Raw genomic sequence first — 25,550 nt, forward strand, 5'->3', positions numbered from 1 at the left:
AATGTATCATAGATGGCGCTGTCATATAATTTGAAATTCTTCGAGATAATCCTTCTCCTTCCCCCTTCCTCCCAAAAAATTTTCCAGAGATAAACATCCAAAAAGATGCAAAAAGCTTCTTATATTCATGTTTTTTGTATATAACTGATGAACATAATAAATACATCGTATTTATTCGCGTATTAAAAAATTTACGCATAAAAAAATGTAGTAAAGATTAAAATATATACAAATTTAAATATAATATAATTTACATAATTAGCTGTAATAATAATAATAATACACAAAACTCGTTAACGCATTTTATGTCAGTGAATTATTATTATTATTATGTCAAAAATCTTTTAAAAATCACGCTTTTAATTATACAGATTGATAAGTTTCCACGCAACATAATCTCTAACAGCTTACTGCATGCGCGCATATATATCATTTGTTCATAATATTTAAAAAGATGATAACTCTCTTTTATATATACACATATTTATTCTTGAAAAATATATATTATAACTTTTATTCATATATATTATATTGCGCTTATATATGTACACTTTCTATCGAATTGTTTTAATTAAAGATTAAAGATAATTGAGTTTTTAATCTCTTTTGCAATTTTGTGATATCGAGAGCGCATCTCCCTTGATACTTATTAAAGGATACGATATAATATATAGGAATTTTGAGTTCGCGTGAGAGGCGCGTTGGTTCGCAAGGTCTCGCGGCGCGTTCAAGGTGTATAAATAGAAACCAGTAGATCCTGCTGTGTGTGTGCGCTCGCGAAGTCGAAGGAAGGAAGGCGGCGGCGACGACACAGCGGCGGCTTGGAATTCTGCATACACATCGCCACCCGGCACAGCTTCACGCACAGATCGCGGAGGATACATCCCTAAAGGGGGAGAGAATCTGCGGGCGTGTCATTGATCCCGATACACCGCGGTCGAACAACATCCGAGCGAGGGGGACTCGTTTTATGGAAAAATCTCCGCGCCCACATTCACCAACGTGCGTTCGCGCTCTCGAGTAGAGTATCGCGAGAGGAATTCGCCGATTGATCTATGTAGGAAGTATGAGAAACGCGACGTCTTTATCCGCGAAGATAGAGAGAGAGAAACGTTCATCTTTATCAAAAATTGATATAAACGAGCCGAGATTTTCACGCCAAGATATTCTCTGAAGTATATTCATTCTGACAGTGTAGAAAATCGGGCTCGATAGAATTACATTGGAATCTAATCCCCGATGAATACTGTTAATCTTCTTTTTCCTGATTCAACTAGAGTCAGTTTCGAAGCTTTACGCTTAATGGGAAATGTTTCTGCGAAATTACCGCGTAATGATACTCTTATTACGCGCTGGGGGTTTCATCTTATAACTACCCAACGACGATAGAAAGGGCGAAGAGACACTCGGCCTTGCAACGACCTTATACGGAGGATCTTTTTATTAGGCCGTACTTCATTTTCGATAACTTCGATGTGCGAATCTTCGCATATACACATAGTTCTGTTAATAAAAACGTTTGTCCAGCGCTGAAAAGGTTTACGCAGCGCAGATATAATGATGCCGATAATATTCGTGAAAGCTTGCGGTATCTTTTCTCGTTATGTAAAGCGGTCAACAGCCCGCATACATATATATGTATGTATGTATGTACGCAAATGAAGCTCGTCATGAAGGAGGAGGAGAAGGAGGAGAAGGGCCACAGCGGGGCCCCGTTAGGCTTCTTATTCCTCCTCCTCGAGAAACGTCGATCTCAATAAAATCCTGCTAGGAATCCTGCTATCGTAGATTTTTGGTAGCCTCGCGGGAATGCTCTCGCTCCTTGGTATCGTCAATAATGTGCTCGCGCTATTTTTAGCGGCGCCGATCTTATCTCGGCGAGAAAATAACGCGCGGGCCCCACTGACGATGTAAAGGGACCTCTCGTCCTCTGTAGCTCCCGCAGACGTTCCCGCAATTAACAACGACTTGCGCGATTCGCACGAGCAACACCTCACGTGCTAAACAATCCTGAAATTGCAATTCCCTGGAAAAGAGAAAATCTCGCTTGAAAAAAGTAACATACCCAGGAATTCGATTGATTGCATCGAGAAAGAATGACGTTTATCTGTTAATTCCACTATAATATTATATAACGATCTAATTTAAAGATTTGTCTTCTATATTGTCCGTTTCCTGTTTTTTTTATTTTTTTATTTTACAAAGAAATCTCGTACGGAAGCTAATAATGGCTAAGTAAAAATCTAGATTGAGTTATTTAATATATAATTTTTTAATATATAATTCTTTTTTAAGATCAAAGTAATTATTGAAAAGAATATAAAAGAGAATTATAGAATAAAACACACATTTTAGATAACCAGCAGAATTGAAATTCTCGCGTGCCAAGAAATCTATAAATAAATCTGATATTTTGTAATCACTTTCGCCGCATTGCTTTCGAATCACGGACAAACAAGCGAAATGCGTACATCGAGATAGTAGCGTGGCAACGCGATGGCGGAAGCGTTTTACAATTCAATATTTGCGGATTAAACAAGTTTGCACAAATTAACATAAGCTCAGCGTGCAAAGCAATTCATCATATGTACTTGCATAAATATGAAAATGGATATATTCAAGCTGGTAATCTGAAAAATAAGAGGCACACAATGTTTTCTTTGAGAACTCAATCGAGTAATGCATATAAGATTTCATTGTTATCATTCAAACATATGGTTATTATCATTGGTTATTAATTTTTGTTTGATTTAAAATAGAAATAATTATAATATAAATTTTATTTGTTTCTATATAATTATAGATTAATTAATCACACACATACATACACATTGACATATTTATGCGTCTTACATGTACTTAATTATATTCTGAGAGAATATTATAAATCAGGAATATGAAGAGAGTGATTGGAAGTTTACATATGGCGAGATAATCTGGCAAAATCTCGAAACTGCATCTATACATATGTGCATCGACTGTAAGGGTGATCCACGTGATGTGAACAGTGGTTAACGAGAACGAGTATATGCGTAATATGTAAAATGCAACGGCGTAAATGTCAGGGTCATCAGCATACGTAGCAGACTCGAGTAAATACCAATTAAATGCCAATGGCTTCGTCCGATTTATACTTGTAGAAACAAATATTTTCTCACATACCGATCTCTCTTTCTCTCATTGACGGAAAGCCATGGAAGAGACGAGGTTGTTAAATATCGGACTGTATTTTTTCTCACGAATGTGATTTCGATTATTTATATCAATATCCCAACGTACTAGTTATATTTTATCAAAGTTCTTCTCTACCTATTTCTTTTTCCCGCTGCTCTTTTCTATTCTTTTCTCTAATTTTCTTCTACCGTCTCTCAAGATGCGATGCAAAAAATAATTCGCTTTTTTTATTGAAATCTAGAAATAGAGTCATATAATTAAAGCATTGATAACGAGAGGCGGAAATATATTTCAATATTAATCGCTTTTAATCGCCTTAAGCGCTTATCACGCTTGCTTCGATTTTATTCGAATACCACGTGTGTTTCCATGCCGAGAAGATGACTCGAGAATGAGACTCACGGGATGCTTGTCCGTATCGCGAAAAATTGAACAGGAGATAAACGAGGCTCGCTACGTCGTTAACGCGTCGCGCGCGCATCTATTAATTTCCTTCACTGGAAAATACGTATACCGTGAAAACGCCGATAGATCTTGTCCGGTAGTTCGCAGACAGCTCAAAGCAGGTTACACGGCGAGCGTTTGCTCAACGGTGCGTATTAGATTGCTGCGATTACTCAAAGTACGATCTAACTAACGGGGTATACATTATATTCGCGCAAATTTATTCGCCAATTTGCCCTCGCCTAGATTCGCGTCATTTTAATCAAGATTTAATCGCACTCGACTCGCTTCTAAAAGAAACAATGTAGATCGAGACGAAATAATGGTAATTGAGTTCGTTTCGATACGGTGCCCGCGCACGTCGGCTCTGAAAGCCACTAGCGAGAAATTCTCTCTTCTAGAGAAGAGAACCGTGCTTGTAATTAAAATCGTAGACAGCCGAGAACGAAGGTACGCTCATATCCTAAGACTGAATCCACACCGGAAACCGCAAATGTTACTCAGTTAAGTGCAAACACATTTACAAGCTACGATCTCATTCACGTGAAATTGTAACAATTAGACTTTTAAACGCAACGATTTGTTTGTTGAATAGATTAAGAGTCTTATATATTTTTTATATTATTATCCTGTAAATTATATTCTTACACGTAAAAACATAAAATATTACTATTGATATATAAAATATATGCAGATCATTGCGCTTGATAAATCATAGAAGTTTAATTTCCAGACTCGACGTTACAACAAGGTTCGCTCGCCCCTCTTGCCGGTGTGAATTCTGTGTAAGAGGAAGAGACGCGGAGAGGATGATAGGATATGTTCGTTCCGCGACTAAACTCGCAGTCCTGTATTGGTGGCGTCGTGTTGAAGAAACGTCCTCGGGCGATATGTCTTTTTTTACATAATGACTCGAGAATTTCCTATCCGCCGATTGTGAATCGTTACCGGCATGATATCATACCGTTAAGACCCGCGAGCGCGATTCGCGGAGGAATCCGCGAAGGTATCCGAACGAATCGTCTCCGAGACCGCGCTCATTACTGCTCGACGTTCTTCTTAATTATACACCTATATTCTACAAAAAATAAATATCAAACTGTTAATTAAAATAAATAATTAATCGATTAGATGTCGAAGATTCGGAGATTTCATAGTTTTACGACGCGCGTATTCTTGTCGAAAATAAGCATTAACGTTTTTTAATTCGTCCTTGCTGCCTTCTATTCCATCTTTTTTTAATGTAATTGCGGATCAAATATCCCGGACGTCTATCCTATCGATTGTAATGCTTATACGCGTTATTCCACGCATCTCGACTGACTGTTAAAGTCCACGTTGCGCGCATAGTTACATAAAAGCCTACAACATATAAACGTCCAGGCTATGTAATTATGAATTTTATGCAGTCAATTACGTGAGATTATGGTTGATGCGTCGCTTGTCAACGAGATATGTGTATGTATGTATATATATATATATATTTGTCAAGTACCGCGCGACGCAGTTTTCTCGCCGCGCATCCTTCTCGTGCACCAGCTGAATTCGTTGCGTATGCAAAACGTACTACGAGATACGAATCTCAGAGAGCGAATGATAAAAACTTGTTGATGCATTATGGATACTGCACGCTAGATTGCCTTGCGCGAAAACCAAGCTGACCTTAGATCGTCGATTGCTTTTGATGATATGTACATGTTAAGTAACGAAGAATAAATCCTTTTGAAAAATAATTCTCTCAGAATGAAGAACATCGTCATGAACGAGAGTCATGATCGTGGACAAAATGATCGGCATCAACATAGCATGCATATTCATAACGCTTTTCAAAAACTATCCGCAGAGATCGCCGCTTCGAGAAATAAAACGGCGAAGGAACGCTGAACTTTGCTCTTTACCGTACGAACCGTACACTGTCGCTTGGCAAGACGTTATTACGATCATTACTACTTGTCGTATTTCCCCTCTCGCAACGCGCACGAGGTCGCGTTGAATTCGAATTCCGGTGAGAAACCTCCGTAATTCTTGTGTACGTCTCGTCGCATTTGCATATGTAAAACGCCTCGTGTAAGATGCGCGGATGATATCGGTTATCAATCTCGATTAGGTATAAATTAAATCGCGCGCAAGAATATGTCGAGAAAAACACGCGAGAATAAAAGACGAATTGAATGGTTTTTTTGTTCGAGCGGATAAAACGCTTTCGCATCTCGCTGCGATTTCGTCTGGGCGCGGAACCAACCGGTGTCGAGACTCCACCAACAGGTCCGGGGTACCAACTCGCCGGACTAGTTAATAAATTATCGTAGTATCCGCCATCTTCATCCGCGTACAGACTCGCGTCGCCGGCAAAATAAAAGCCCGCAGAAAGTATAAGAAGGAAAAAAAAGGAGAGATAAATATCTCGCGTCGTCGAGATGTTTTTCTCCGACTTGCGTTTTAACGAACGCGGAGAGTCGCATCATCGCGGATTGGCCTGTCCGTTAATGGAGTCGTTGCGTATTGCCGTAGCCGGACTCTGTCGTATTCTAAGCCGTAATGGCCGACGATAAAATCTGCCTATATATTCCTGCGCGCTCGACCAACGTTAATTAACGCCGCCGGTTCTCGCGTCTTCTTGTCGATCCATGAACGTTTCACGCAGACGAAATCTCGTCCGATTCTCGGAAGATCCTACATCTAAAGAGAGAGAAAAAGAGATTAAAAAAAAGACAAAGTCGAGTGGCCTTGGTGGCCTTCGATCTTGACGCTTTGATTCTTTTCCGATGTGTGTGTGTGAGCAGTTGATTGAAAATATAAATCCTAATAAATGGAACAGATGCGCGGCGCGTTTGAGAAGCGTTTTTAGAACGATGTTCATTAATGTTGCCTGGTAAGTTTAAGAAGATGAAAATCTTGATCAAATTTTCTCGCTTAAAATGCCATATTGTATGAATAATGCCTACATTTTCTGGGAAAAAGTCACTACTTTATTTCACGCATTCTTGCCATCAAATAAATAATATAAATTAAGCGTAGAAAGAGAGAAAATAAAATCTCCCCTAAACATCACAATTTTCAAATAAATGCAATTGTAATTTATATACGATGTGGCTGTCTCAAAGTATGAAATTATGATATTGAGTTTATCCGACGAGAGTTCCACGATATCGAACTACTCGTATAGATTGGTTTAATCGGATTTAGTGGATCCGAGAAGGACTTTCTGTAAAAATAAAGATATATAAAAATATACATACACATTATATATCAGTCACTGGGTATAAAGACGTGGGTGTGCACCGATTCGCCAAAAAGGCGACGAACGGAATCCGAGCCGGCGCCGAAAACGCATGCCGTACCTGCGTACTTCCTCCTGCGAGGAAGGTCGCGCTTATTCGCGCGAGGCTGCCTTAACCATAAATGGGGCGCGGCCTCCGGGCAGTAGCTTTTTTACAATCATGCCGGATCGCCGCTGTTGAATATTACATCGAATCTGTAAACGATATATTAAACAATTTTAACAATCAGTATTTAGTATTTTTTGAAAAATCCAGGAATATTATTGATATTCATTCGAGTAAGATCCTATGCATAATAAAAAAAATATTAGGAATAGGAATAAATATTAAATATTAGGAAGAGCAATTTGGAATTATTTTACTTCAATTATCCCCCTTCAATTATTTTTAATTAATTATGCGTTAAATTTTACTAATGCTACCGATTAATGCTGCGCTTACTCTATTAGCGAAACAATGATGATAATTGAGAAGCGAGTCCCATAAATCTTGAACTGCATAAGATTCGTTCAAATGAGCATTATTTAAAGCCGTACCTGTGTATAAATTATCTGGCGCCATATTTCCAAATTACGATGCCTGTAATTTACAGGGTCCCGGCGCTCTTTAATCGCGCGTGTCGTACACACACGGTTTCGTCTAACATAAGGTTGAACCTTACAAATTACAGACTTGCCTCTCTCTCTCTCTTTCGTGAATTCCGAAAGTACGCGTGCACCGTGCACCGTGAATGTCACAAGCATGTGTGCATTAAACTATACCGTGGTTTCGGGCAGGAGAGGCGTTCTTTCGCGTTAGTTCGTGCGACCTTCATCGGACCTCGTCGATGAGAGATATGCCACGCGAGTGAGAACGCAACGTGGATCTACAGGGTGGCGAATAAAAAATGTCGGTCCCGTTAATTATCTCGCGAAGTAAAGACCAAAGTCACGTTCGAGAAAAGGAAATTCTGATTGATATCACGGAGGAAATTGGAATGAGACGAAGAATCCTTTTTTTCCATCTTATGTCTTGCTACGAAGAAAAAATTGATAATAAAAACTTAATTTTTTAGGAACACACGCAAAAAAGAGAAAAAAACAAGACGCGTGCGTCTTGTATGTAGATCATACATTGTACGGATTTATCAAATGTAAATTATCATTATTAATAGACTAGATTAAATAAGACGTGGTTCTCAAACTTTTTAAGAGATTAACGTATATTAACGAAGCCAGTTTAGAGTTTCGATTTATTATTAGCGTATAACAGAGTGATAAAATTATTCGCGTTGACATCGAGTATCGATATCCGTTGAAAAAGAAAAAAGAGGAGAACTTTTCGAAAACGATCGCCTGGTATATTAAAGTCGTTCGATACTCGCGTTTCTTGCCTTAGCTTCTTGTCTTCTCTCATGACACGTTACAACGGCTCGAACAATTTGTAAAGGAAAAAGAGTTGTGGTTACGCGTCGAGTTATTCCGCTTCGTGCCATCTTTCTCACTATAACGTGCATGTACGTGTGCGTATGTGCGCGTTTCGATTAATTCCGCGAGAGAAGTCGGCCAAAAGAGCGACCAAAAGCCACGAAGAGGGTCCGATCTCTCCACGAATCCGTGACGAGACTGAGGAACGAGATATATATATATATATATATATATATATATATATATATATATATATATATATATATATAATGTGTGTGTGTGTGTGTGTGTGTGTGTGTGTGAAAGAAAGAGAAGGAGAGAAAGAGAGAGAAGGAGACCGGCTCTCTCTTATGGGCGAAGTATACAACTTCCCCTCTCTCGCTCTCTCCCTCTCCCTCGTTCCTCGACGAACGGCCGTCGAAAGATGCTGCTGCCCGCCGTTCTCTCACGTGGTTTACGCACATAGATACATACATTATCATCGCGAGTGAGCGAGCGAGCGAGTCGAGCCGCGTACCTTAGCGAGCCACCCGCGGTTAGTTCACCGGTTAGCGGTTAGTGGGTGCCAGGCTCGCCGATGGGCCGCGCATACCGTGCGTGTCATCGTCGCCGTCTCATCGTCGAGGTATTCCGCTTAGTCGCCCGATACGCATGCCACGTACTACGTTAGGAAGAATCTCGCGCGCGATACACGTGACAATTCGAAAGCTCTGCGCGCGCGCAATATTCGTCACGCCCGACAAAGTGTCATTAAGTTGGAGGAGGACGCGAAATTAATCGCGCGCGGTAGGGGGATGGGGGAGTGAAATCGAAAAGAGAGAAGGCGGGGTCGATTAATGAACATTGTGAAAAAAAAAACGCAAACGAAATCGCCGTCTCGAAGAGGCGGATCGTCGCGACGGATTTCGCAAGGACGTTTGCGAGCGAGTGATTGGTAATCGCGTGTTGTCGTCGCCGTCGTCGTCGTGATGGTTTTTCCGAATCGTCATCGCGTTGAGTGAGTGTTAATTACAACAACAAGAATCCTCTGTTGCGATAATGGCGAAGCAGTAAGCTATAACGGTCTCTTTTTCTCTCGTAATTTCTTCCTCCTTTTCGATGTCATTTGATTTTTCATGCGTTACTCAATCATGGTCCAGAGTGTTTCCGTTTACGTAATCATACCCGTTACAGCTGATACCGGAGACGAACGGAGAGATATCGCACGTGCGGGCATCGAAATCTCTCCGAGTCGAGTCTCCGAAACGGATCGAACACGCGAACGATCGTTCGCGCGATTTTCTCATCTTTACATCACGCTGCGTTTTCTGTAAAACAAAAGAGAAAGAGAGTGTATAGGTGTGTGTATTTACAAGAAATTGCCACATAAGTGCAGCATGGGATGGACTTTCGTCATCAACGAATGCAACGGCGATCATAAACCGCATAGTGTCTCGATAACGAAATGGTGAAATCATGCACGAGTACAAGAAACTGAACGACCTGTCTGTGCGGCTCGCAATGACTTTAAAAGTGATATTGTTATCGTTTTCGCGTGAATTTACGCAATATCTCCTTCTAGTTGTATCTGTTTTGCCCGGATTTCGCTCTTCGATTTCAAGCAATTTGCATTGCTCTCGATTATATAGATTATATTTGCTAATAAGATGTAAAGAGTTAAACGGAATAGGAAGCTTCGGTGCGCGTAACACGATTTCTTTTTTCCTTCAACTTTCGAATTATAAATTGATGTTTCAATATAACACACACACACATACCGATTCACGATCGAGAATCATCGTAGCAGAGAAGAGACCTTGCACGCACTTATAACCGAGGATATATCGAACGTTTATATAACGGCAGCGGCTTTCGAAAGTGTGCAAGAAGATCCGAAAAATTTTACAGGAACACGATAACGCGCATGAAGGATGATTACAAGAAACAAAGATTGAAGAAAGAATAAAAGAGAGAGATCAGTAAAAAATAAAATAAATTCGCATCTATCAGTGGACATATTTCGTTTTCGTTTGTTGAAAAATTAAATCAAAATTTCTTACACAGCATCTTGTTTTATATATATTTTATTGCATCTAGGAAGAGATATCAAGAGACGAAGAGAAAGATATTTCGTAAAAGAGACGGAAAGAGAAGAGGAGAGACGGACGCGCGCCCGCCCGGCGATTTGAATACCAAATCATCGCCTCTTGTACAATTCCCTCTTGCCTTATTTCTCTCTTTTTTCTTTCTTCTTTTCGTATTCCGTCCCGGGTACCTACGACCTTTTCACGTCTACCTGCGTGCTCCGCGTATTTTTAGGCGTGACACGCTTTCATTGTACCGGTCGACTGGACCACCTTCGCAAAAATAACTCCTCGCAAAAAGCATCTCACGTGATTAAACTTAAAGTGCGACGCCTTTTCTACCTCTTTCTCTCTCTCCTTTCTTTATCTAGAATATTTTATCGGTTATTAAATTTCTTAACCCTTTATTTAAAAATTATATATTCGTACTATCGATAATCATAAAGTAACATGCAAAAGATAAAAAAAAATCCCACATACATACATAATAATTTAAAGTACTCTAGCGATTATTATATTGTTAACATGCAAGGATTTTTTCAATTTTGTTTTTATGTTTGTTAAGGATTAAATCTAGCTATACCTCTATTGAAATGCGTCATCTGATACCACTTCATTCTCATCAATTTATTATCAAGGTAATCTTGATATACGTATGTAAATGTACATAATTTTAATAATCTGGATATTAAAAAGATAATGTGATGTGTGTGTGTGTGTGTGTATGTGTGAGAGAGAGAGAGAGAAATACATAATAAATTGTTGTAGGACAGGATCTTCTCCCGTAGACTTTCTCCAAAAAATTCTCTTCTATTTTGGTATTTTGAAAACCTCGACCTTCGGTCGATGATACTTCGTGACTCGAAATCAGATTTTTAATATTGAAACCAACCATATATATATATATATATATATATATATATATATATATATATATATTATATATAATATGTTAAGTGTCGTATAATCATATAGATTAAGATATAAAACTATATAAGAAAGCTCTCTGTATTTATACGTTAAAAACTTGTGCAATTACCTTTCAATTAAGATTATCGTTATACTCGGGTAACATTTTAATGAATCCAGATACCACATCAGGGCGATATCCTGAAGGCGAGTGGGAATTACCGTGGGAAGAAGGCTGTAAAAAGAACGGAGCAGATGAAGACAAGAAAAAAAAAAAAAGATCAAAAGGAGAACCGAGTAACTTGGTTTAGCCTCTCCTAGGCTTTGTCTGTATGAGAAAACAGAGACATAGCCTAGAATAGGTTAGGTCAGGACTCGTTCGGCATGGATCATCTCTGGGTACATGATCCGCGGCGCCAGCCGCAAGGAGGGGAAACAACAGGGCACGCCCAAGGTCAAGCTCAAGGTTAACAATCTATGAGAACGATCTAAAGGACGTTGCGCGCGCCAGGATACATAATATATTCGTCAGGAATTTCGATTAACGTTTTTTCCATACGTTCGAGAAATTCACGCCTACGTGACATAAGAAATAATATAGATTATTACGATCATCGGAAATCTGTATTTATATTTTTTAAGCTAAGAATCATAAATATACATACATGTCAATACGTAAATAACTGCCGTAAGATCGTAGAGATATTATCTAGAACAAGACATATTATTTCTTTTGTGTAAGATTATAGATCCTTTAGGACTAAATACGTATCGATAAATGGCTCTCTTCGATGAGTAAATAATTGTGATCAAAGATCGCTTTTTTATCGATCATTGATAAGTCAACTTACTGCATTATCTACTGCGGAACAAGTAGAAGCGATTTTGCTTGTTAATTATTTCTCGTAATAAATTAAGCAAATAAATGCAGAATTAATCAGAAAATTTGCTCGTTAATGAAATAAAATATTAATAAGCTATTCTAAATTTTTCACAATGCTTCTAATGATCTTATGATTTCTATCATTTACAAGCGCATGCGATCTTCAGTTTTCCACTCATTGAGATCCATCGATTCGTTCATGCTAGCTCTTTGATTAAAAAATTATTGACTATACTAAAAAGTTTTTCGTTAATGTTGAAAGAAAAGTATAATATTTTAAAAGTTTGGATGAAGGATTACTCGCGGAACATTTTGTATATGGAATGGAATATACATGATGTGTACATATAAATAAAGATGTTTCTATACTCAATAAAATCCTCATTTGCGACTCTTATTGTATGAAAATTATACATTGAGATCAAAATGTAAACGGACTCCAGAAATTGTTCGCTTTTCTCTCAACGCCGCTGTTTTAACGTTTTCGGGAAAATCAAAATTTATTCGCAAATATACAGTATACATGATTCGCGTAAATTTCTCGAAACACTTTTCTATCCTTATCCGACTTATCCCTAACCGACTCGCATATTATTCTCTATTAAAAAACGATAAAACGATTTTGAAGAAAAGCACATAATAACGTATAAAATAATCACTATGACGCATTCATGAACTTGATTCTAACAATAAGAGCATAGAAACGTATACACTTCAAAGATATACTGTAAGCATATAAAATCGTTCTCGCCTGCATATATAATTGCACTCGTTCGATCTATTTGTAAATCGTATCACATTCGAAATGAAAACGAAATTATAACTTTTTTTTTCTGAAAGATGTGTTTTATAAAAAATTATGAGGAGGGACACACTGATCTCGCTGGCGAAATTATTTTACTTAAGGAATTACATTTTATAATCTCATTTTTGTTCAATTTTTTAGATACGCTGATAATGAGCAAAACGATAACATACATTAATGCGCGACATCTTTTTCAATCGACAGCGAAGATATCGGTTAGATATTATTTCGATCGGCACGAAATTACACTATCACTACAAAGACTATATACAAATATGAATTAATCGAAAGATAAATAGAACAATTCGTATTAAAGATAAACTTTATCTAGACGTTCTATGTGATATAAATAAATTAATTGTTGCTTTTCTCTATGATATAGTGTATAACGTGCTATGTGCAATTCTTTCGAAATATGTACGAGTCTTTTATTACGATAAAAAGTTTCTCAATAATAGAAATCGTAATAAGATCTAAAAATCTTGTAATGCAACAGGCAAAAAATTATAATTGTAATTACGTAAATAAAATTTGTTATACTCCTATATTGCTAATGGCTTTAAGAAATATTTATTTCATGTGATTGCTATGAAAAGATTTTCGTAAAAGTAAATTTTATGAAGCTATAAGTGTATAAGTAATTATGTAATTGTTTAAACGAGAAAATCCGAGAGAAAAAATGCAAAATTGATTTTTCTATTCTAACAATATACAATATATAATAAAATAATAATATTAAAATGTCTTTTCTTAACATCCTTAAAATTTGTCGAACATATTGTATATGACTCTGATAATATCCTTATATATATATATATATATAATGATACTATATATGATGATAGTATTGCTGTATAATTTCATATTTGTAAAAAATAATTTTATAAGTCCTTTTATATAATTAATTTCGAGATAGATATAAGAATTTCGCGATAACAATATTCAAAAACATTATTTTTTATATATCCCACGTTTTATCTCTACAACCTCACCTAAAAATCTCGCTTTGAAATATTATTTCTGCCCCTGTATCACAAAGATTAAAAATTGTGATCAGTCAAATATGTTTGTGACCAAATGTAAAATTCTAAAAAAAAAAAAAAAACCTGTATGTATCATTTCATATAATCGCGTCGATTATATTAAAGACCTTAACTTAAAAATAACTAAATATTTTTAACTTTAACAATTAAGAAGCAGTCTCTGTGACACAATGATTATCAACTGATTTAGCAAACTTCAATCTGTCCAAATAGTGTGATTTTTGTGTGCACATAATATCCTTAATTCATATAATAAATAATTATATTTAATATTATACTACTTGCGGAATACGCGCGAAATTTGACCAAATTACACGAATGCTGCATCTCAAAGGGGCGCTTTTGATTATAGTTTGATCAGTTGATAATCTCTCGTTGTGCAAAACAAAAAATATACGTACACTATATATTTATCGGCTAAACATAACTCTCGCTAAAGAAACGTAAGTTCGGGAAATAGTGCCTCGGCAGATTTTCTATTCTTACGGTATCTACTTATTTTGACACGCGGTTGCCTTTTATATATTCCCCTCTGTACGTGTGTTTCTTATTTTTTCTAGTCAATAATTTGACTAAGGCCTACGAATCTAAAAGTGCTTGCTCATAAATATGATATGTGTAATCGAGTAAAATGTAATATGTATATATCTATATATATGTATATCTATGTGATGATAAACTTGAATATTGTAGCAGGATTAATTACGTGGAGCTGAGTTATTTGCCGGCATCGGTGTTGTCTCAATATTATTACCTTTTAATTCTAACTTCCAATATGAAAAAAAGCTGATAAAAGCTGGTCATCACATGGTCCCGACAATGAACATGCTTAATTTGATCGTAACTTCGTATTCCAATGAAAATACGTTGCTCGCAAATGTATTTTTGTATCCCAATATATGCGTTACATAAATAGGTATAATCGCAATAGCGATACTGACATAGCTCGCGCTCCACGACCAAGTTTACGAAGAATTATGATTTTCCCTAAGCAGAAACGAATGATTTCCGTTACAATTATATATCATCGGAAATAAATGAAATTATTCCTAAGACAATCACTGGAATGTGGTAATGGTGCTCGCATGTCGGCCAATTCAAGGTTCTACTCGGATTGGACATCCGTAAAAACCTCTGCCTGAATATTAATCTTCCTGTATATATTGATCAAGTCTGATATGAAAAAATTCACTAACCATGATGGGACGTAAATATTTATCCTATTAAGTCTGCCAACAGTAGTTCTTCACTGATAAACTTCTCAAAGATTCGACAAAGTTGTATTTTCCGAGTTCCGATACGCGTAATATCGTCACAATTACTCATCGTCATTTTTTTTCATTCTTATTGCCTAATAAGCTTTCTTTCAAGGAACAGTCTTTAAGTTTTTTCAGTTTGCCAACACTCATTGTTTGTTATTAAAGATGATAAAACTTTAGCAAAGAATTTTTCCAAGTAGATTGTAGATATTATACCTCGTATATATACATTAAGATTTGTGTGTAATTCTGGTTCTTGTAGAAAATAAGGTTCTACATGTGTTTTAATATATGTGTCGCTAGAAAATCAGATACAAGTTCATAATTGATCATACTACAAGCTTAAAGACGATTAACATTGACTAGAGGCGATAATCTCTTGGATTTTCACGCTATAAAACTGAAGCTTCTCTATTTTTTTTTCCGCTCAAAAGTCTTCATCTAGGAATTGAGGTTTCATGCGGCAGCGTTTATATGATGTGAATAATGCCTCTCTCTTTCTCATTTATCGAATTAGCAATATTCTAGCGTTTAGTTAATAAATCTAATGCATACTAATAAGTCAGTAAAAAGCGGAAGTATACTGAATTACTTGGTTATTTGCTCTCGTAGAGAAATGTTTTCAACATATGTAAAGCGAGTTTTTTCATTTTTCTTTTCACAAGAATATATAAAATTTGATCTGTATTGTATGCATCATTGTAGTCACATCTGAATCTAAATACTTTCCGCAAACTATATCGAAGTATATCGAAAAGTTTCACGTCGTGCATCAATATTGTTATTGATCGAAAGTAAGAATAGTTATATATTCTATGAGTGTTGAGTCTCTGGAATAATAATTGAATATCAAACAAGATTGTACTTCTAATTGGTATTTACCGGAATCTATAATTAATATTTCTTAATATATATATATCATATTATATGGATGACTGTACATCCTCTATTAAAATTGACACTTTTGTGGCATATGCCTTATTAAAATAGTTCCACATATGCGCGTATCCATTGCTCAATGCTTGCAAATCATGTCGACTGATCTTGCAATTTCTCGTCTTATTTTCGCCGAACATTATTATCATTCTTGTATAATATCATTCGTTCATATTTCATAAGCAATAAGATACAAGAATACACTTTGATCCAACTCTGGATTACTCTGTGTCAAGCAAGCTAAAATCGTTATGAATATTCTGTGCGCTTCAAATATGCAAGTGTCTTCAAAGACAACAGTGCTTATCGTCATTATTTTTTAAAATATGTCACTTTGTACAAAAGTCTTGTCTTCTAAAAAATTTTTTCTTTTTGATCAACAAATTATTGACATGTCTTGAACATCATTTTTCGTGAATAAATTCTAAGAATAAAGAATAAAAGATAGCCCTTTTTACATGCCTGATTCTCTTCTCTGTGTCCAACGTATTGGAGGTTATTTTCTGAGAATCCAATTATTCAGTTTGCAAAGCGTCATATAAGTTCGCTTTATATGGAACAACAAATTTTCAATTTTGGATATGCATTGTTGACATTCTATTGATAGAAAGCTTATAAGAAGACATTATGAGTATGAGGCAATTTAAAAGTTGCAACGCTAGCAATCAATAATACCAATGCTGTCAATAGCGCAGGTGCAATTAATGACGCACCCACTAATGTCTGATATATTGCAGTTCCTATCAGACCAGATATTCTTATAGCTGCTGCTATAAGTCCAAAAGCAGTGCACCTAAAGAAAAAGAGAGAAAAAAACGCGTAAACGTGGCACTTTCTAAAAAGCGCGATTTAAATCCTCATAAGATTTCTATTTCTTTACCGTAAATGTGTGGGGAAGCTCTCGACTGTCACCAAAGTTAACGATGTCCATGCAACAGCAAATAGGGCTGTAAAGCCACCTTCAAAACCCAGAACTGCTGAACTGTTTCTGTGAATTAACATCAGACACAACGCAGTAACGGAAGAGAAAAAAAGCGAAAGACCTAAAAAATATGTTTGTTATTTAAAATTATGTTCAAAGGCTATTTATGCATTACATTATTCAGCCATATCAACTGACCAATTAATTTTGGCCGCTGAAGAACGGTAAGCGCTAAACCTGCGAGCGCGGCAGCAGGTACGAAAGCCAATTGAGCAACGAGATGAGCATGCAACGCCTCTTCGATATAAATATTATAATCCAAATCGAGAGTCGGACAGGGCCCGCTTAAACTTAACTCTGTGTTATTCTTCAATTTACATCTAGTGAAAACTTGTGCAGATAAATCTGTGTCAATAAATCTGTAACAAGGTATGTATATATATACTTATATTCAGTTATACATTGAGATAAATAAAAAGAATTTTGATATTGTATAAATGTTAGTACTCACATTGAATGTAAAATAAAACTGTCTCTAAAATAAGTTTTGCTAGACTTAATGCTACTGAACTCTACTGATTGAAACGTACAATTGTCAAAATCGACATGGCTAAATACCATTTTAGTGAATCTGCAAATATACATTAATTATATAATTGGGAAATTATATACTACCCACTTTATAGTGATATATTGAAATATCGTTTTTGTACCTGCAATTTAAAAATCTAGAATCTTTGTACTGACGATTTTCCCAAGAACCAGTAAACGTTACATTATTATAATCCTTTTCATAAAAGTGTTCGGTATGAGCTTTGTATTCCATTGCACGTAGAAGTTTCAGATATTCAGGACACCATATCATAAGACCATAAAGACTGAACATAATGCGTAAACAGAATCAATTCACGTAATTCTTAACTAATGATAATTACCTAAATGAGTGCAAAAAAACTTACCTAAATGAAGCGGCAGACCAGATAATCAATAGAATTAAAGTCACGCGTAAATGGGGTGTAGCGAATAATTCCAAGAAAGAATTCCAGAACTATATATATGCAAAGAATAAATTAAATCTTAGATTTAAGATATTTATATATAATTATATAATTATTTAAGAAATCTTTCTCTGTGATATTTACCATTTCAATCGAATATATTATGTCCGCTAAAACGCTAGTATGATTATTACATGGAGATGGCGGAGCCAAGCCGCGAGGTCTTTTAGTCGGAAGTTCCAATTCAGAGAGTTGATACTGAGTACCTGTTGCACTTTTCCGGGCGTTATTTTTTTTATATATTCTCTGAGATATTAAATTATATCATTAGAGATACAGATATTATGTAGAAAAAGAGCTCAATTTTATAGTATTGTTCATATTTTATATACATACCTGATAAACCATCATCGCTTCCACATCTCGACCAGCCTCTACAAGATATCTCGGACTTTCCGGTAGAAAGATAAGACCAAAAGTGGAGCACAACGCCGGCAAACAACATAATAACAGGAAACGATGCCAAGCGCTAAAGTGTTCCTTATTTTCCAAAACGACCATCTCTCCTGTTGTGGGTACCACCGCCCAAGCCAAGAGTGCGGCGTAGACACCTCCGAGTGCACACGCTGCCACGAGTATTCCCGTCCAACGGCCTCTGCTTAATCGTGGACAACATTCCGCGAGATATGCATATGTCAGTGGTACAGCTCCTCCTACTCTGTAATAGGATAGTTGGAATAATGCTAAATAATAATAATAATTGTTAATTGAATTATTACTTTAAATTTTCAGTTTAATTTGGACAATACTAAATTGTATAAGATGTCAAAAAAGAAATTACTTACCCAAGAGCCGAACAGAATCTAGCCGTCATAAAAGTGCCATAAGTAGGCATAAATGTCGCAACACCGCTGAATAGAGCATGTACAGACATGGCCGATAGGAGACACCTGTGTCTTCCCAACCTGTCCCCAAGGCCACCCCAGAATAAACCACCCAATGCAAGACCAATAAGAGTAATGTTGCCTGAAAAATTATATTATTTAGCAATATAAGTTTACATATTGTAAAAGATACAGTGGCAACTCACCAAGCCATCCTTTCTCGTTATCTTCAATGCACAGCTCAACCTCTGCACTTGGCAGTATATAAGGAACAACAAAAAATTCCACAGTGTCAGCTGCAAGACTCAAACCTGTACAGAAAGCGGCAAATATTTGGAAGTAACCAATTCCAGCCTGCAACATTACAATAACATCGTTATATATATTTTATTTATATTTACACACGCAACAAATATTTTCAATATAAAGAAAATAAATTATATTGTTGCGATAATGCGATATTAAATCATGGGACAGTCTTGTCAAACGTCAATAATTAGAAGAAAAAGTGTATATATTATTTTTTAGAATTATAATTTAAAAGGTATTTTAATTTTGTCGAGTAAAAAAATCATATGCATTAAATATAATAAAATTAGCTATAATATCATATAATCAATTTGAACAATAATTATTTGAACATTATCTAATGCAGTTATATTTTTCTTTGTTCAAATTAAAAATTGACGCAGCTGCAGTGAGAAGTTACCAATGTAACCTCCAATGTCAAGAAAAGAATATTTACTGGGAAATCCTTCAAATAACCCGGTACCTCGCGCGGTACATATTTTGCCTTGACGATCGACTTGTCCAAGACTTCGTCCATTTTCCTAGGATAAGAAAAAAAGATTCGGGCTCACGAGTAAAAGAATGGAGTCATTCACTTAGAGCATTCACAATTCGGCCTAGAAAGACGAAAAAAAAAAAAAAAACAATGACGCCGTTTTACCTAGGTTATGTTTTTATTGCATCCCGCATATTTTTGTGTCTACACTGCACACTGCACGACTGCACTCGATGCATCGACAAGCCAATAAAGCGGCGGTTTTCGAATCCGAGTTCTATCATTGGTACGATCGATTAGCTGAACTTAGCGTATCTCGATAATCGATTAATGATCATAATCGATTAGATTTGAAATGACTCATATGTTCATATCGTACAAATAAATAATACAAATTTTGGAGCTTGTGTATGAAACTAAAAAATATATTGCAATTGCAAATTACAACAAGTAAGAGAGATATTATGATATATTATTAGATAGTTTGGTCGACAATATCATGCTTTACGGGGGGCTAATTGTATCACTGACATTTGACATTGAAAATAGAAGCTTCTTCGTCACAGGTAAGGTTATAATTTCGAGAAGAAAACGATCCGAGTCAAAGACGCTTCTTTAATCCCAAAATTTTCACAGATAGCTCCTAAAACAATCTCTAAAATCACCTGCTTAATGGCGTCCTCGTGAAACTGCGCTAAGAGAGTCGCGTCTGCGGTGGAGTCAATGAGGTCGTGCTCCGCGGAATCGGCCGAAGCCGAGTTCACGCCGGCTGTGGCGACGCTCGTCGGCTGCGTCGTCATCTCCTCGGTGTAAAGACCGGTCCTAGTGTTCAGGCCACGTTCGCCGGCGCTCGTCTTCGTCGCGCTGCCGCCGGAGGGTGCGAGGCCGCCCCCGCTGCCAACGAGCCACTGGCTTTCCTCCTCCGATGAGGGCATCACTGCCAGAAACCATCTGGCGAAGTGGATGGAATAAGATGATGAATAAGCGAACATATCTCGTCGATTATATCCTCTGACGCATCCTCTCTGTCTCTCTATTTATCGTTCGGTAATTATATTTTTTAATCGATAAAAGAATTATAATTGTAACATGTTCTATAATTTCATCCTAAATATTTTTGCAATTGAAAACGCAATGCCTTTAATAGTAGATAGGTCGTCTCTCGGTACATCATGCTGCACATCAACGCAGATAAGATAAAATGAATTCGAGCCGAGAGATAAAGGGGAAACGGTTGCGACAATACTGACATTTGAGAGACAGATAAATCCGGAAGCCAAATGGAAGGCAGAATCGGGAGCGAGAGCAATTTACGAGAATAAACTAAGCTTTTTTTTTTTTTTTTTTCAATAGAAGTATTTGTTCTATGTACAGGACGCGTCGTCGTATGCGATCTATTTTGCGATTTTATTTGCCTTTGCAAGAGACGCGCCTCGTTTGACTGACTATCGATGAAATATTAAACGGTAGATTGCTTCGCGCGACGAAGCGGAGCGTAAAGAAATGCGCGATCTTCGAAAAAAGTATATCTTCTAATTTTATTATATTATAAAATTATGTATCTTTCCCTTCAGCGCAGATCAAGGTTCATTAATAAAACTCGTAATATTAAACGATGGTTATTTCTCTCTCTCTCTCGCGCTATGACGCAGCGCATAAAGAACGACGTAGACTAGGGACGAGTGTGTTAACAATACATGGAATGGTATATTGTACTTCACAATTATGAAATTTATCACGCGGTGTACGTGGAAAGGCATGCGTCACGTCTATAAGCGCGATTCACTGACCACATTTCTTAATGAGTACGATATTCGTTACAGTAACAAGAAATATTTAACATTTATCGCGAACGCCTTAAATCTAACGATAAATAGGCATCTGCTTACTAATAATAAGCATGGAACATTATTCAACTCGTGTGTTGCGTTATTTACATTTATCGCAATCGATATGCTTGCACATGAGTTAATGTACAAGAAAAATTATACTGTTTTTTCAAAGTTTATATATCTTTGGCTACCACAATTTTAATAATAATATCTTTTTTTTTATAGGCGATACAGAACATCATAATGTATTGCAGTTCTTCGATTCGTGCATCTTACGATGAACATAGCGGTCTTACTTACCGTTGACCTTACTCAAAGTAATCGGAGAGCCGCTTTCGCGTGCACTTATATTTCGCAGCGGTAATTCAACGTTTATGAGCCCGCATTGAAGCACGCGGAGATCGTGCGTTCTACCAAGGCTGATTAACTCCCGGAATTAATGCAAGACCTAGTACCTAGGGTAACGCGCGTATTACACATAGGCTCTCTTTCGCGTGTTCATACATACATAATTAATCGATCTATATATATATAGTAGCACAACTTTACGTACAGAGCATATATATACACGAAAATTTTTATTTATAAAAGGTTTACGAAAGAGTTGCGAAAAAAGTAGACATAGAGCTCGCAAATTTATGCGAGAACTAATAGCAGAGAGTTTTTAACACGTAACAGGACATATCATAAAAAATTCAAAAATATTGCATATCACTGAAATTTCTTATCTCAAATTTTAACTTTTCAATTTTTATTAACGTTCCGTCGTGTTGTTGTTTATAGCCTCTGTCAACTTTATCTCATTATAAAAAAGTGCAAATTTACGTCAATAGTTCCCGACTGTTAAAGACAAGAAGAAACCACGTCATCAAGTTAGAAAAAAGAAAGAAGCGTTAAAATTATATTCTTCGTTCCTGCGACGAGAGTTAATCTTCCCGGATAGAAAAGTACGCACAGGCGTTAATATCGCATGCAATTCGATTTCTGCGATTTTCATATCATATATCTCACAATTAATTACATTTTTCAGATGCTCAACGTTGGCTTTTTATTGTCGCGGGCGCAACCATATATGTACGCGATTTATCGATCGAAACCGATTACGCGGCTCCATAGTCACCGTATATATACATTTTCTGAACACCAAAGTATATATATGTAGATACATGGATTTAAGAAGTGAGTGTGTAAATGCTGTGTGTATATACACGTGCACGTGTCAACCTCGTATCCGCTAATGTCGCCGACAATCACGTCCGCGTCGCGGCTCGCATTTTCGCAGTCCTCTATTTTCTCGTCGTTAGTTATTTTTGAAACGCGACCGAATACCTACAGTAGAGCGTCGACGACAGACATTAGCGTTTTGTTTCATACTTGCCTCTCTACGTGCGCGAGACTACATTGTAAGACAAATATAATACATTCGGAAATCAAATTGAAAAACACTTACGAAACATACTTCGGAGTCAGTTTTTCTTTAGAAGAATTCTATACAAAACTTTGTATCTCTGATTTATTTTGAAGCAAATCTAGAGAAAGAGAAAGACAGAGATTACATTTTAGACCTATACTTACTTGCCAAGAGATTTAACATTGCAAATTAGTCGTGACAAATGACAAATGATATTCTGCAATATTTTCGCTAAGGAAATATTGACTCCGAAGCGTGCCAGAAATTTATCCGGGGGATGCTTGATTACAACAATTATATGAGTATACATACATATAAATATTTACACAAACATGTCTGCCTTGAAGATAAATAGCAGTTTTTCAAAAATGTCATGCTAAAAAATAATGTACCAATTTATATCCGCGACAAAATAAATTTATCACAATGTCGATAAGGCAAGAAAAATTATTTGACGATTAATTATTGTTTGAACTTGCATATCTGCCAACATAGTCATCTCCATAATAACATGCTCATTATCATCGTATTCGACTATCGTGCTGTCAACACGTCACGCGTATGCGCCGCACGTGGGGCCAACGCGATATTCATAGATAAGCGTGAACAACTAACACGAGCCAAACGATGAAGCGTCATGTAACACAGAGAACCGCGTGCGCGCGATATGTGATTTATAGAGATTATTCTCGGACACACGAGTATGATTATCGAATACAAAACCGATCGCCAAGACTTGTCTGCATACATTTGCGTAACTTAACAATAATAATTCAGTTCTGTATAAACTATAATTAACAACGTAAACAAGAAACAGAATCGCAATGAAAAAGAAAATATATTTTTGCTTATAACTGCGACTTTTCTAAAAATTGCACAGGATTGATATATAAAAATATATCTCGATTTCGATATTAATGTCAACATTGAGTTTTTATGAAATAACAATTTTTAATAACACATTATTTAATACAATAATGTGTTAAAAAATATATTGTTAAGTCTAATATTACATTCGTTATATTCTCTTTTTATTAATCATATTCTTATCGCGATGCTGGCTCATCTTTTCGCACGTTATTTAGATATCGAAGATAGAAAGAGAAAGAATTGTGAAACATGCAGGAAATATAACTGATTATTAGAGGAACAGATGATGCATTCACAAGATCATACGAGATTGATATAAGTCGCTTATTATCACACATATATATCGGCATTCTTATCACGCTGCGCGTAAATCACCCACCTGGTTGATAGGGAGTCGCCGTGAAATACCGCACCTTCCCAATGATAATGCCGTTTTTTTGTTCGCAGATTTCTCGCATCGGGATAAAGAAAATCGGTTGGATGCGTCGATTAATTTTGGATCGGCGGGCTATCGATAGAAAGCTAATCAATGCGACAACGATAATTTTCAGCACTTTGAGCACTTTGACTCTAGGATGAGATTATTCTCTGCAAAAGGCTACTGTTTTATTCATCATCCTGAGACGCACTTCTTCGCCAACAGCTGCAGTCGATCACTCGTCACAAAGTCACCCTCGCGTCCTTACACGCGACATACGTCAGTGTCAGCACAAGAGTGTGAATATAATCGAACGCGCGAATAAATTTACGTAACAATATCGTACGGCGATTCCGTATGAGGACAGTATGAGACGTACGGATGATTCGTTGATCAACGATACCGACGACTAGCGATTTCGTGAAGAGATTAACGTCAGGATTTAATTTAAATATTTACATACGGATAACATACACAGATACGGAGAGTATATATTAATAATGAACATCACGATATCTCAAAATCACGTCATTATCTCTTCTAATCAAGTTGATATCTTTGATATTTTTCAATAGAATGTTTCCATCTCTCTTTCTCTCTCTCTTGGTCGTCGCGACGCCAAGACCTACCTCAACAAGGTACGTTAAATCTTTCGCCAAGCGAATCACCGTCACACTCGAATGTGCAAATCGTTATAAATATAGACGCAATAAACTTTCGCCGAATAACAACGCTTCTTGCTTCGTCGGAATATGTGGCGCAGTCCAGGATTACACCACGAGAGTTTGCGTTCTTTTGCGCGCCGTGTCCTTTCGTCGAAGATCGATTCTCGGCGAAGTAGGTGATTTCGCCGCGAAACGCGATTTTCGATCGCGACGCGTCTTTGCGAATGAGATTGCGAGATTGCTACTGTCGGGTTTGTCTCACGTAATTCCTATATCGCAGTCGCCCGCTGCAAGCAAGGTAGGAACACCGAAGCTCGGTCCTGGTCCATGAAAAGCAATCGTGACATTTTCACGGTACGAGGGAAACAACACTGCCGCTGTGCATATACACTGCCGTCGATACGCCGCCTGCGCCATGTATCGATTCGCGTCGCGATGCCCCAACACGTAGCGCCTTTGTCCCGAACAGGGTTCCCCTTGCGAATCATTAGCCCGATAATTATTAGCGGAACGGCTTCTAATCTCGAAGAGACTAATTCCGGATAAAGAAGCGTATATTGCAA

General features: G+C 36.8%; 1 protein-coding gene and 1 long non-coding RNA gene across 4 annotated transcripts; both read right to left on the reverse strand.

The window, feature by feature from the left end:
• Window positions 1–551: 551 nt before the first annotated feature.
• LOC138933618 (uncharacterized) lies at window positions 552–8,526 on the reverse strand. The gene is made up of 3 exons (XR_011446997.1): window positions 7,436–8,526; window positions 6,858–7,093; window positions 552–2,026 (listed from the first exon to the last, which is right to left on the reverse strand). It is a non-coding gene; the product is annotated as an uncharacterized lncRNA (long non-coding RNA).
• Window positions 8,527–12,215: 3,689 nt separating this feature from the next.
• LOC138933617 (synaptic vesicle glycoprotein 2B) lies at window positions 12,216–25,516 on the reverse strand. 3 transcript variants are annotated; one of them, XM_070296441.1, is made up of 12 exons: window positions 24,284–25,516; window positions 20,457–20,742; window positions 19,214–19,361; window positions 18,969–19,149; window positions 18,520–18,841; window positions 18,268–18,429; window positions 18,085–18,173; window positions 17,839–18,003; window positions 17,637–17,756; window positions 17,324–17,544; window positions 17,084–17,246; window positions 12,216–16,996 (listed from the first exon to the last, which is right to left on the reverse strand). In XM_070296441.1, the coding sequence occupies exons 2-12, from the start codon at window positions 20,724–20,726 to the stop codon at window positions 16,816–16,818; spliced, it is 2,022 nt and encodes a 673-aa protein (XP_070152542.1). In that variant the 5' UTR covers window positions 20,727–20,742; window positions 24,284–25,516; the 3' UTR covers window positions 12,216–16,815. The 3 variants fall into 3 exon arrangements, with proteins under 3 accessions (XP_070152542.1, XP_070152543.1, XP_070152541.1); XM_070296442.1 differs by lacking the exons at window positions 20,457–20,742; window positions 24,284–25,516 and adding exons at window positions 19,753–19,837; window positions 19,957–20,126; XM_070296440.1 differs by having other exon boundaries at window positions 20,457–25,516.
• Window positions 25,517–25,550: the final 34 nt, after the last annotated feature.

Source organism: Polyergus mexicanus, unplaced genomic scaffold (genome assembly GCF_030449975.1).
Source record: "Polyergus mexicanus isolate NDT 795.1 unplaced genomic scaffold, iyPolMexi1.0 SCAF_5, whole genome shotgun sequence".
In the NCBI taxonomy this organism is placed as follows: Eukaryota; Metazoa; Arthropoda; class Insecta; order Hymenoptera; family Formicidae; genus Polyergus; species Polyergus mexicanus.

Excerpts from the sequence above, each read along its gene's own strand:
- LOC138933617 (XM_070296440.1), bottom strand. The coding sequence starts at position 20,783 with ATGTTCGCTTATTCATCATCTTATTCCATCCACTTCGCCAGATGGTTT. Across the intron at positions 18,004-18,084 it reads TGGTCTGCCGCTTCATTTAG|TCTTTATGGTCTTATGATAT; the intron begins GTAAGTTTTTTT and ends CATTATGTTCAG. Across the intron at positions 16,997-17,083 it reads AGCTTCCCCACACATTTACG|GTGCACTGCTTTTGGACTTA; the intron begins GTAAAGAAATAG and ends CTTTTTCTTTAG.